Here is a 14,271-nt window from a genome sequence, read left to right on the forward strand (position 1 = left end):
AGTATTATAGCAAAACATTTATCTTTCTCACATTAGCAGCTGCGTCTGTGATGCTGTGCAGACAGCAGGCCCTCATACATGACCAGCTAAAGCGTTTCCACTGTGCAGTCAGAGCGTGGCTTCCCCATACCATTCACTGCTGTTTCTGTATCATGTTTGTGTTGTCCCTCAAAATAGTGGGAACTCAAAGCTCGTCTTTCCACATTTCCCGCATATTCCTCTGCCTGAAGTACATGCGCTGCTCTGTGAGAGTTGTGATAGTGACTGACATGCAACAGTGCACATTTTAAATTAAAACAAAAGTCTAGGTGGTGACAAACTAACACTCCGGCACGTCAGCGAGTGTCTCGAGGGAAAGATGTTCCGTGGCTTGCTTGGGTGAAGTAGTTAACTATTTTCTTGAGTGAGCGCCACTATTTTTTTTTTTTTGTTTTCTTTTAGGTGCTTTATCATATAGCTCATCTTGAAAGCACCTCTGTTGTCGCCACCAAATAAAATACTGGCATTGCAGCTGTATTGCAGATTTTGTTCTACACTGCTTTCATTATACTGCTTATTATACATAATACATTATTCTTTCAGAAGTTTACAACACGCTTAGAAGACATCAGGTTTGTCTGGCTTATAAATGATACTTTGATATTTTGGTGCTGTGTCATATTTTATTTTAAGAGACTGACCTTCAAACTAAATTAATTTAAAATGATATTGGTTTTATGTAAGAAAATATCCTGTGCCAAAAATGACTGTCTGAGAAATGCTGTTTTCATTCATATTCAGCCCACATGCTGCGGAATCTTGAAGTTAACACAGATGAAAAATATCACCTTAATGAGGACACAATTCATTTGGTCCATTAGAATGTGCCTGTACGGGCTCCACTAGCAGCATGTCAGATCGGTTCAGGACATCGCTAGCGGTAATGGATGTGGCAATCCCAAGTGATGGAATATGGCAATCCCAAGGAAGGAATATGAACGCTGGAACGAGGAACTGGAGGTAATGGAGAGGGTGGACACCAAGCTTCTGCCTGTGGGGAGCCACCTGGAAAAGAGCTTTTACTGCCTAAAACTTTATACTTTTTCTGCATAGAAGTTCTCATTAAGTGAACTACCATTGGTCACAGACTGTAAAGGAAAGCTGTGAAAATGAAGACCAAGGAACATTCTAAGGCAATTAGAGATAAACACATCGACAAACAAGATGTCCAAATGGTTGGATATCCTGGTGTTTAATAAGTACTGTGACCTCTGTTGCGTCATTTGTGGGGGAAATGGAAGTTGTATCATACCACCAAGACATGCCCTAGAGAAGACTGCCCCACATGTGGAATTTGCCAGAAAGCAACACAGAGTGACGTAGCTAAAATTGTGGTCAATTTGTAAGCCAAAAAAATGATGTGTTTTTTGCCCCAAAATGCATAGCGCTTTGTGTGGCGTAAATCTAACATTGCTTATTCCTCGACAAGCGCCATGCCACCAGTGAAGGATGGGGGTGACAGCAGTATGTTGTGGGCATCTTGTGATGGGTGAAGGGTGGATGAATGTTGGAAAATACAGAGATATGCCGCAAGAAAACCTGCTACCTCCTGCCTGGGGACATGCCACCGAGGCCAGTGCAGCATATGGCTGTTTGCACAACTCAAAGGTGAACATTCTACGGTAACAAGTTAAAGTCCTGATCCTGGTCCAGTTGAGAATCTGTGGTAATGTTTGAAAATTGCGGCCCACGAGCGTCTTTCAGTCAGTCTGAACAACCTGGAGCAACTCACTCCCGAACACTGAGCAAAGTTACTAGAAACGTATTCCAACAGAGTTAAAGCTTCTGCAAATAGTAGTTCTACAAAGTACTGGTCTACAGGGGTTATTTATTTATGTTTTACTATCAGATAGGAAAATAAAGTGTTTTGACAGGCTGTAACAATCTGTCATTGTAATCCAGGACAAATCTGATAACTTTTGTTTGTGCAGTACAGACGTTCTATAAGCCAGCCATTCAGGATCGTATAGGCAGTGTAGCATTTTAGCATAGTGTCACACTGCTCAGAGAGAAGGTTAGGATTCATGTGTGGTTTAATAATAATCAGTGGTGCCAGTGAACGTCCATGAGAACGGGCAATGGTCAAAGAACTGGAAACGTCACACACAGAGATCCAAACGCACAAACCAAGTTAAAGATCTGTCTTCATATATTAATGGGCACAGTAAGAAGGCACTCATAATTCTGTTCAACCGCAGGGCTGGGCAGGTTTATATTGGATACTATTGTGGGGTATATGAGGGACAGGTGGAGAAAGGAAAGGAGAGGTTAGAATTAAAATGCTTCCTCTGGTGGTAGGCAGAAGAGCTGCGTGTGTGTGTGTGTGTGTGTGTGTGTGTGTGTGTGTGCGCGTGTGTGTGTGTGTGTGTGTGTGTGTGTGTGTGTGCGCGCTGTTCAGTTGAGTCATAACATTAAAACCACTGACAGGTGAGGTGAATAACATTGATGATCTCGTTACAATGGCACCTGTCAAGGGGTGGATATATTAGACAGCAAGTGAACAGTCAGTTGTGTTAGAAGCAGAAGAAATGGGCAAGTGTAAGGATCTGAGTGACTTTGATGAGGGCCCAATAGCGATGGCTGGACGGCTGGGTCAGAGCATCTACAGGACGGCAGGACTTATGGGGTGTTTCCAGTATGCAGTAGTTATTACTTGCCAAAAGAAGTCCAAGGAAGGACATCTGGTTAACTGGTAACAGGGTCAATGGCACCTGAGCTTCAGTGATGCGTGTGGGGAGTGAAGGCTAGTCCATCTGTTCCAATCCCACAGAAGAGCTACTGTAGCACAAATTGCTGTAAAAGCACTATGGGAAGAAGGCAAGCTGGCAGAAGCAGTTTGATGCTCTGGGCACTGATCTGCTGTGAAACCTAGGGTGCTGCCATTCATTATTGCAGACTAAGTACACGAGTTCTTGGCAACGGTATTCCCTAATGGCTCTCTCTAGTGTCCTCTCTCAGCATGTCACACTGCAGAATCTGTTCAGGAATGGTCTGAAGAACATGACAAAGAGCTCAAGATGCTGACACGGCCTCCAAATCCCTCAGATCTCAGTCCAGTCCATGGGAGGTGCTGGAGAAACAACTCGCATCCATGGAGGCCCCACCTCTCAACTTACAGGACCTAAAGGATCCGCTGCTAATGTTTTGGTGGCACATACCACAGGACACCTTCAGGGGTCATGTGGAGTCATGCCTCGAGCACAGAGCATTTTTGGTGACACGAAGAAGACCCACTCAATAATTAGGCAGTTAGTTTTAATGTTACGGCTGATGCTCGAGAGAGAGAGAGAAAGAGAGAGAGAGAAAGAATTCCTCATTTATGTCATGTTACTGTCCCACAATACTTTGCTTATTTGCGGCATCATTGCTTTTTGGCTTCTGGCCTGATGAAAATGGCTGTATATAGCTCATGAGAGACCTAAAACCAGGAGAACCTAAATCATTCAAAGGTCGTATGTCCTATTATCATTTCTGCTCTGAGCTTATTTTCCTTGTTTCTTGTGCCAAACATTGGCTAAAGAAGGAACACAGCTGGTACCCTCAGCAGTTGTTTGCTACAGTGGCTGCAGGTTCTAGCTAGGTATTACACATAGCTAATTAAATCTTTCTTATAAAACAGTTCCATTCCTTTAACTTTCATTCCATCTCCAAATATTCTTTTTTTACTGTCAAATAAACATTTAATAAAATAAATAAATGTTTGGCATCTCAGCTCTATTTAACTCTTTAACCATGGACACTCAGACATCTTATGATCTAGATGTTTTCATTCTGGGCAATTAGGCCCTTTTTGGGTTGTGTTGCATGTCCTAACACACCTGAACCACCAGGCAAGCGTGTCTTGGCTGGAGGCTCCTGAGGGCCCGATTTTGACCTGGTGGGCTTCTGTAGACCCAATGTTCACTACATGCAGAGTCTATATGAGGCTCACTGGGCTCAATTAAGATGTTGCTGTTAACAGAAGGAGCTGCTGTTGTAATGATCTCACGGGCGTCATGGCGTGGCTCACTGGGGCTTTCACATCACTTTTTAAAGGTCAGTTATTAAAGGTCAAAAAAGCCTTTTTATGTCATCTGTAGTGTCATTTTGGTTCGGTCAATATGCATGAGCGTAACTGACTATGATATAGGTAAAAGGTACACTTTCCTAAAATAATCAATCATACATGGACTTCACCTTTGTTCTGTCCATCTCCCTCTCTCTCTCTCTCTCTCTTTTTCCTCACAGACAGACACACACACACACAGAGTTATGTACTGTATTCAAAACAAGGCTTGGACAAACACTAAACTAATATGCAGTGATTATAGATGCTTAATTTGGCAGAAAATGACCATGATCCATAGGTTGTATTTATTTCCCCCTTAGTGTTAAACCAATTAAAAATACTGATGGAAAACTTGTCATAATGACTTTGGCCCTTTAATTACATATGATTAAATGAGAGCAGGGAACTGCTGCTGTTTATCCAGTCTGCTTGTTCTAATGTTGACACGTACATATTCACGGCCTCAAACTAATCTGCTCAATCGGATGTGGTGGTCATGGACGTGAACGTATAGGCCTGCATAGGCCTTAGCAAGGCGCTGGCCTGTGGAAGTGTGTCCTGCCTATGTTTGCTTTAGCCATTCACAAGGATATGATCAAAAAACGTGTAAGAAATTCAACTAGAATCATTCTTAATTAAAGTATTTAAGTGACATTAATGACGCTGTCATTAACAGTGCTGTGATGTATAGCAGTGTGCAAGTAGTCCATGGCATGTTTTTGTGGTTGTGGTTGTGTTTGTGTTTGTGTGTGTGTGTGTGTGTGTGTGTGTTTTGAGCTACCCTTGCCATGCTTAGGTTAACACCAGATCCTGAGCGGATTCTTCGCTGTGATGCTGCATAGACCCCAGACACGTTCATCTGTATTCAGACCGTGCTTGCAAACACGACCCACTTCTGCAAAAAATTTAAAATCACCACTATAAATCTCGTATAGAGCTTATAGCACAATATCAGTGCAGCCATGTTGCTTTGCCTCCACATCTGTAGATCTGCTCTTTTCTCTCTCCCAACCCTACCGTCACTGTTTTGTTCCTGCTAAAATGGAACCAGTTTAAAATTGTTATCTGGTTTGTGTGGGAACACGTGATTTTTACTGAAGGAGATAAACAAGTCATTTCCCAAAAGCATGACAAAGAAATGGGCCAAGAATCCCATGAACCTCAACCATGAACCGCAGATTTAAGGTTTTATGGCTAAATACTTCATTGGAAAATTAATTGACTAATGTCCACTCTTATATCTTTAAATCTCTCTAGTGGACAGTGGGGCGTCTAAAGTCCCATAAGTGGAATATATTTTAAGAGCCATATATGAATTTATTACTATAATTCTCAGATGGTCTATGGGGTTTATCAGAATGATTCACTAATGCCTTCTAAAAGGTGATGGAGTGTTTGGTCAGATGCTGCAGCAGTTGGAGGAGGTAGTGAGTGCAGAGGTGGGATTTGAAGCTAACTGTGGCCTTGGCCAATGCAGAGTAATGCAGCTGTTCTCCTCGGTGCCGCCACCATCAGGGAAAACCGGAGGGTTGCAGCATCACGTGCTGCAGTTTGTTCCGGAGCCAGTTGCTGGCGAACCTCCTCATTAGCACGCCGTAGTCCTGCCTGCGGCTCTGGGGTTTGAGGGAGCTCTATCTTGAGTTCTGGCCATGATGCAATTTCCCATTGTAATTAAGTGAAGTGAGGACATTTTGTTCTGTGAATGCCAGGGACTGAGTTGACCGATGACATCTCTCCATGTGCTGTGTTTATCTGATCTGCTGGAAGCACCTGAAATGCTCTCCTCCTGCCCAGTATGGGCCGTTTGGTGACGCACGTGTCCAGTTGGTGCCGCTCACTGGACATCAGGGCTGCAGCATTTAGGAGGGCTCTGAAGGGTTGAATAGCTCAACGTCTGACTGCATGAATGAAGGAGTTTTCAGGCCTTTGGGCTATTTTTCCTCACACACTCTCATGGGCTTGTTTTCACTCAAGTAGCTATTATTGGGTCTGTTGCGGAGAGACACTGATCTCCTTTCTCTCTATATATCTCTCTCTCTCCCCCTCCCAAGCTCCAGTAGGAAGAGCTCTCGCCGCTCCCTGGCTCATCTTTTCTCCTCCCGCTTCCCGGAAATCCGCGACGGGCTTAACCAGGTTGCTGAGGTGCTCGACCCCTCTGAGGCAGTGAACTTCGACCCCCAGAGGGAAGAGGCAGACCCGCTCCAGGCTAACACTCTCATCCTGCAGTTCCTCGCTTTCACCAGGTGTGGTGTGTGTGTGGGAGTGCGTGCACTCGTGGGTCAGGATGTGTTAAAGGTCGACGATGGGTTCCGAGAGCTCTTTGTAACCTGCTCTGTAACTCCAGAAGCTGAATTATGTAATGACATACTTCATGTTCAAGTCCAACAGCTGAATAACATTATAATTACATACATATTACATGATGTGTTTGGTAATAGGCTACATGTTACCCTAAGCATTTAGCCAGGACATACTAGTCATCTGTTTAGAGCCACTACAGCTGTGCTGGTCTCCAGTTTGTCCAGTAAAGCACAGGAGGCCTTGTAATGGCACCGATGAAAGGATACAAGTGCACACTTTGATAGATATATCTGGAGTAACTGTCATGTAGATAAAGATGTGTGTGTGTGTGTGTAATTTATTCAATTATTTTACAAAAACAAGAAGTTAGATGAAGTGGAGGGGTAGTGCTCTCCCTTCCTCCTCTGTTATCACATCTTCAGCAGTTTCCAGCAGGAGGAGAAAGGAAATTGAGGCATTTCACATCTGCAAAGCAAGTAAAGCAAAAGACATGATTTGGTTTTATCGCTGTTCTCCGTGCTTCCAGAAAGAAACGGGCCGTGGTGGGGTGCCTTCTCCGTCTCCGTCTCACTCTCTCTCGTTCTCTCATGTTCTCTCTGTCTTTCTCATTCTCCCTCTTCATCCCTCTCCTTCTGTCTCTAGTTTCTGCTGTCTCCTTTGTGTACTGTGATCAAGCATACACAGCCTCTGGTGTTTTGACCTCAGAGCCATGTGTGCTACCTTATGCTGTACAGTACAGACAGATGAACTTCTGGTATTTTCTGGCCCTATTCATAACACATATTAAAAACCAACTTTAATGCGAACTGCCACGGAGTGCTTCCATTTCCTGCTGCAGTATGTTTTCTGTAAGAAAGATCGCCACAAATACACATTTGTACATGCAACCTAATTGCCTAATTAGAGATGAAGGGGATTTAAATGGATTTTTTCAACAAGCTTTGCTCTCTGGCCTCATATAATGCCTGGTGATTATGTAGAGACTACATCCTTTGCTGTAATATTTCCTGTCCCACATTTGTTTAGTTAAGAATGTCTTTTGAACCCAATGTAATATTTTTTTTTTCTCTTAAACATACTGATAGAATATGTTACGTAGCTATCATACAAAAGAAGGATAATATAGAATGGCATTTCTAAGTATACAGTTAGTTTCAAGGTTGTTTACACAGCACCATGGAAAGCAAGAGTATGGTGGTCTTTTCTAAAAGATTTTTCTCAGAAATAAGAAATATATTCTCTTTTTACAGACATTCTAAGGGCTACTAATTACTTGTCAGTGATGATTAAATTCATTTTAATCACATGTTGATGAAGATTAAAGTGTAGTTATATTGTATACAAATTTTAATTATTCACAAAATTTTTAAAAATGTTGTTTAAATTAAACTTATGTAGCCCTCTAACTCAGTGGCTCACTAATAAAGATGCAATTTTTTTAGATTTTAACAATTAAATTTCATTACGTACAATTAAATTACACATACAAATTCTCAAACAAGTTAACATTTGGTATTTGCAAAGATATGATGATGATGATGATTATTATTATTATTATTAACTCTTCTATGAACAGCTGTTGTGCTCCGAGGGTGATGGTGTTCAGTGAAAAGGCTGGGTGAGTGTCATTTCTGCATCCCCCAAGCCTACGTAATTATCCATCTGTTTACAAGATGAACAGTAATGAGTAAAACCTGGGCTTGCCGTGAAGAGCACTCGTGTAATGGGCCAAACCTGCCTTGTTGATTGGTTCAGAGGTCAACTTGCTGTGTGTGTGTTTGCGCGCACGCATCCACAAGTGTAAGTGTGCTTGCTTGCGTGTGTGTGTGCATGCATGGTGATTGTCTCTATGCAATTCGACCCTTATCTAATGCTTAGTGATAGATTGCTAATCTTCCCACAGAAAGCAATCATCTCTCCTTAATCTATCCCTCCATTTTAATTCATTGCCTTGCAGCTCAGAAATGTCAATGAGGACTTTTTTATATATATATATATATATATATATATATATATATATATATATATATATATATATATATATATATATATATATATAATATACAGACAGAGAGAGAGAGAGAGAGAGAGAGAAAGAGAGAATGAATTGTGATTGGAATTAGCATAGTTTAGATAAAGTGTCTCATATAAGATCACTTGGCACATATCATAGGTTTTTTTGGATTTGTCACGTGCCAAGAACGTGCAGAAAAAAGAAACAAGTGAAGGATTTAATGACAATAAATACAAATGAAACCGAACATAAAAGTGCACCAACTACAACAAAGGGAGCCAGCGTAACATACAATGGCCGTCTACGGTCATGAAACTAAACGGGGCTTAAATCAGGCGATACATAACATCATAAGCCCCAGGTGGTGAGGACGAAGACACACCGCCTGAGGTCAGCGAGGCAAATGCAAACCCATAGCAACAGAACTGCTACCGCATGCAGGTGACTACCGGTGTGGGGAGAGGCTGTGACTGTTGTTTTGTTTTGGGGGGGGGGGGTTGTGTTGTATGCTGTATATAATTAATAAAAGAAGAAATTGGTTCAACAAAGCGTGTTTCCCCAAATCCGATACAACTATGTATATTGATTATTGATTATTTTGCCATCACAGTGTAATGGCACAGAGCAGTGAATCCTGAAGCAAGCCATCTGTCTGGTGTCCAGGAAATGCTGAGGCTCTGTGTGATTGAAACAGATTTACTTCATGATTTACTCTCACATTCCAACTGGATTATGAGACCATAAATTTAATATCAATTCGTAACATGGGAATTTGCATGACTGCAAAATGGAGGGAATTTTTATTCCTCCAAGAAGCCTCTGTGGTACATTTTATATGTTGCCATGAAAGAAGCAAGACTCAGTCACAGAGTATCAGAGGTTGATGATAAAAGTAAAGATTGTTTCGGTGAAAGCATTCTAATGGCAGTAATGGCGCTATTACAGACCTGTCTATGTCAGACGCACCTAATCAAGATGGTCCCATTGCACAACTTTCTAACCCCCTGGTGTCTTATTGCTCTATGGGGCATGGATCTAGATGACATTATTTGAATAATCTGCCTATAGTTCAAATGTCACTGAAAATGAAGGAATATTTGTAGAACATGCTTAATTTGTGACAAATCTAATGGTTTGCAGCCGAGACTTCACCGTGAATCCCCTGCGCTCCACAGGCTCCCTCAGGCGGGCGTAGGGATGGGATGGCCAAGCTGTGTTCACTTCACCTTCCAGCTGTACCGCTTCCCCCCGGTGAGCTCTCAGCCACTGCGGTTGGTGGAGGCCGAGGGCTGGCACGGGCCCGCCGAGCCCTGCGTCCTCTTGCCTGTCAACGCCGGCGGTGCACCCCGCCTAGGTGAGCTCCACTTCCTCGCGACGCCTTGTTCCCAGGCCCGGACCTCAGCAGACGTGTGGGGGTGACTCCTGGCTAACCTAAAGGGTGCCGGTGCTTTTTTTTTTTTTTTGTGTGTGTGTGTGTGGTGGGCATTGAACGTGCTGCTGGTTCCTAGGCGGATGGAAACTGCCTCCACCCGCCCGGTAACGTCATCTCCATCGCTATCTAGAGGGCGCTCGTTCCCAGGCCGAGGCTGCTGGGGGTTCAGACGTGAGCGCCATTAAGATGGAAGGAGTGGTGGTTGGGGAAAGGGCAGGGAAAAAGCAGGTAGAGCGCCGGACAAGCCGTGCGTGAGCTGGGAGCTGCAGGGAAGAGGAGAGAAGCCTCGCGCCGTGAGGGAGACATCCGATCTGGCACGGCCAGACTCATCTCCTGCCAAAAGTCTTCATTAGCTTCTCCTCTTGGGCCCGCCATTTATTTGTGTTAACTGTGTCCCGCGAATCGACAGATCCCGCAGCGGTAGTGTGTTTTGTCGTCGCCGTTGACTGGTCATTAGGTGCAGCGATATTTGCATGCCACATGTGTTTTGGATTAACGTATGTGCGGCGAGTGCCTAGCCAAGCTGAGTGAACGTCAGCGCCGTCATGCAGCGTACTGTGGGCGGGTGAGCTTGCTAAGATCCGTGACACTAAAACCAAAGATCACTGTACATCCATCATTTCTGGAGCAGCAGCAGCCTAAGAACCACACACTCAGTCAGGTCTCACAGACATGTATCATCATGTCTCTACACTCTATACTTTACTATACTATATCTCTCTTTTCTGGCTCCTTCTCTCTCTCCCTCACCCTCATTTTCTATTATTTTCCCATCACTCTCTCCCCCCCCACTTTCTTTTTTCTTTTTCCATCACTCTTGTACTCTCTCTCTCGCAAACACTCACTCACTCTGTCTCTCTGTCTCTCTCTCTCTCCACACACTCACTCTGTCTCTCTTTCTCTCGCTCTCTCTGTGTCTCTCTCTCTCTCTCTCTCTCTCTCTCGCAAACACTCACTCACTCTGCCTCTCTCTCTCCACACACTCACTCACTCTGTCTCTGTCTCTCTCTCTCTCTCTCTCTCTCTCTCTCTCTCTCTGGGTTCTGGAGTCTTTGAGCTCTCCAGTGTCATCCCAGCAGCACTGTGCCTGCCTGCTGAGGGAGGTAATGGTGCGAGCCGTGAGTGGCGATGGGAAAATAGAGACAGGCAACAGGAAAAAGAACAGAGAAAAAGAGAGAAAGAGAAAGAGGGGAAAAAGGGGGGGGGGGGCGGGGAGACGCTCAGCGATTGAGGCATCGATGGGTGACGGGGGTTGCAGGGGGTTAGGGGGCAGCAGTTGTTAAACATGCTCTTACTTGTCTGAGAAGCTCTTTGAGTGCGTAATATGATCCATAAAGGATGTGTATTACTGAGAGCAGCAGAGCAAGAGCGTCCTCCTGTACGGACGCGGTGTTCAGATGTCCATACATCGCTCCAGACACATAGTGTAAAGGGGACTAGTCTGGAGGCTGGCCACGGTCCACCCTGCTGGCTCACGCCGAGCCTTTAAATTCTGTCTTTTCACATTGAGCCTTTAAATGTTGCTGGTGCTTCAGCTAGAGCCCAGCATGGTTCGGTCTTTGCGGTCAGTGATGCGCAAAATCCCGCGTGTTTACGAACAAGCGTGAACTCGCACGCTGTTCCGGGCCCAGTATCGCTGTGTGTCGCTCGCAGTACGACTGTCGGAGGTTTATAGAGACAGAGAGAGTGGCTGCACAAAAGGGTGTGTGAAGCGGTTTGATGTGGATCTGTCCGTGTCTGCAATAAAAGGCTCACTGCACTGTGAATTCATCAAAACACATCTGTGAAGCTGTCAACCTTGAATGGAATTTATTTCAGTATAATATATGCACTGCGACTGCATATAGTCATTGAAGAAGTATTATCCTGCCGTGCCCTTAAAGATGTTAAAGCAGATAGTTGGCTAGCGTTTATTGAGGTGGTTATGTATCGTCTCATTTTGTGTTGGGGCTTATTTTCATGACTGTAGGCACTCGAGGGTACCATATTATTTTTACCAGCTCCTTTTTATGGCTGTTTCTAACTCTGTGTTTGTGTGTGTGCGCGCACGTGTGTCTATATGTGTGCGCGTGTGTGTCTTGTGCGTTTGTGTCTTTGTGTATGCGTCTGTGTGTCTGTCTGTCTGTGCGTGCTTGTGTGTATGTGTGTGTGTGTGTGTGTGTGTGTGTGTGTGTGTGTGTGTGTGTGAGGACACGCATCAGGTGCTCCTGGGCTGCAGCTTCAGTACTGCGTGGATCCCACGACCCTGAAGCCAGGTGAGCGTGTGTGGTTCCTGCGCTACCTCGCCCTGCACTCACTGCACATCGACGTGTGGGACAGTGACTCGCTGCTGCTGATTGGCTCTGCCGCTGTTGAGCTGAAGGTATGACACCCCCCCAACACAAACACAAACAAAACAGCCGGGACCAGCTAGCACTCCAGTACCCACTGACACACCACCTCTCGTATCCCACCTAACCACTAATGAGAGGACCTGAACTCACCCTTATAACGCCAGTCTCCACTGCTTGTCCAGAGAACTCGTTCCTTATTGTATGTGCTGTAAAGCTGAGGGCAGGACCATCTCCAGTTGAAGCCCAGCGCCTCGCGCTCGCGACCCGACACGGCTTAAGCGCCCCTGCCCCTTGCTGCTTTGAATGTTTTATGTCAGCTTTCTGTCCAGGTGAGCTGGGACAGCAGCTTGCTGTGGAATTAATGAGATATGGATTGGAGAGCTCTGGGTAATGGTCTCAAACAGATCTCTTCGATAACTCTCCCAGACCTCCGGTCCATGAATACTGTGCCTGGCACTCTGCCCAGACCTCCCCTCCTTTCCGGAGGCATCTGTTAAACGCCAGATGTGGAAGAAAGGTTAAAGTGAAAGCAGAAAAACAACCACCACCAAAAAAAAAAAAAACCACAACAAACATAAAAGGAGACCCCCACGTGAACGACATCGAAGCGTCTGGAGCGGAACAGCGATGCTGACCTTTCCCGGAGTCGCCAGGGAGCGGATCAGGATTCCGATAAGCCGGCAGCCTCTGGTTGTCGGGTTGTGGCATTTGTCAGCTGACTGTGACATACACGTGGTCGGGGCATTACGCGTGTTTGTTTGTTGGCTGTTAACAAGTGTCTGGTCCACAGGCGGACTGTACGATTGTGGCCTCAGCTGATCTCAGCAAGTTCTGACTGTGACAAAGAAAAAAGCGAGAGAAATGCAAAGCGTCAGGCCACTCTGTAGTATGCCTTGGCCATCTCTAACACATCCCTGCAGCTGAAACATAACTGTCTGCCTTTTCACAATGCAGTTGTGCAGTATACATTGCGATACATCAGCATGTAACTTTAACCTGCCTGGACCCAGGACTCACTGGAACCAGATTGTAAAATATCTTTTCATGAGGGCAAGGTTAAGTCACCCAGAGTTTGGTCTGGGCCGGAGCATACGGAGTCACTAGCCTGAGCGGTGGGGATGAGTTCAGAATGTCCCCACCCACATGACCTGCCTCGCGTCCTTGCCCTTTACTATATACAAAGGATATTTTGTGATAGTGTGGGTTAATTATCATGAGCAGACATTGAACTATTCTCACTCAAATATCCTGTTAATTTGAGTGAGATGGTGTATTTGGCCAGCCTAGCCTATATTGAGTAGAAATGTCTTTTGCATTTATCATGCGACTAACTGACTACTGAGCTGTGCTGAAGTCTTCGAGCTCTGGACCGTCCTACTGCATTAATCACTGTGAAGCTGCAGTGAGGATGTCTGCTTAAGTTACTGTCCATACAAAGGAGGCGTTAGCTGTTCCCACGCTAGCCACTCTGAGTTAATATCAGAGCCCCTCACAGGGCAACGCCGAGCTTAATTAGACTGTGAATGAAGAGCCAGACACACTCTCTCTCTCTCTCTCTCTGTCTCTGTCTCTGTCTCCCTTCCATGTCTGTCTTCATGTTTATTAAATTACTCCTCATTTATGCCCTACAAGAAGCGTTGCGAACAGGCCTGTGCAGAACCAAGCACGTGGAGACGTGCAGACAGTGCTGCACATAAAGAGTAAGACACGAGGAAGACTGTTCGGCTCAGGTAAGACCTGACAGGGTAAAGCAGGGAGGAGACGGGCCGACGTGAGCCGCTGCTCTTCTGTCTGTGTGCAGCACGTGTTGCGTCAGGGCCGGCCCGCCGTGCAGGTGTGCCACGAGTTGGAGATCATCACCACAGAGTACCTGCAGGACATCGCCGTGGCTACCGGGCAGGCTGCTGCTGTCAGCGTCTACACCACTGTCAAAGGCAGACTGCACATGCGACTGGGCAACATCGGTGAGCGGCATTGCTTCACGATTTAAAGAACTTCTTTCTGCCTTGCGTCTTAGCGTGTGGTTTTATGTGCTGACTAGCGGTGGGCAGGATCGTTGGCCGGTAGTTAAAAGTCGTGTGTGGCGCGGGGGCAGGCGCAGGTG

The 14,271-nt window shown here is 45.3% G+C and overlaps 1 protein-coding gene across 6 annotated transcripts in view; it reads left to right on the plus strand.

The window, feature by feature from the left end:
* Positions 1-14,271, plus strand: part of nphp4 (nephronophthisis 4) — a 103,669-nt gene that overhangs the window by 65,404 nt on the left and 23,994 nt on the right. For all 6 annotated transcript variants that reach the window (XM_081707384.1, XM_081707386.1, XM_081707385.1 and 3 more), the window contains 4 exons: positions 6,139-6,330; positions 9,578-9,756; positions 12,036-12,196; positions 13,969-14,131. In XM_081707384.1, coding sequence (XP_081563510.1) covers positions 6,139-6,330; positions 9,578-9,756; positions 12,036-12,196; positions 13,969-14,131 — 695 coding nt within the window. The remainder of the gene's footprint in view (positions 1-6,138; positions 6,331-9,577; positions 9,757-12,035; positions 12,197-13,968; positions 14,132-14,271) is intronic.

This window comes from Electrophorus electricus, chromosome 25 (assembly GCF_041902795.1).
Source record: "Electrophorus electricus isolate QZ-2024a chromosome 25, ASM4190279v1, whole genome shotgun sequence".
Classification (NCBI taxonomy): domain Eukaryota; kingdom Metazoa; phylum Chordata; class Actinopteri; order Gymnotiformes; family Gymnotidae; genus Electrophorus; species Electrophorus electricus.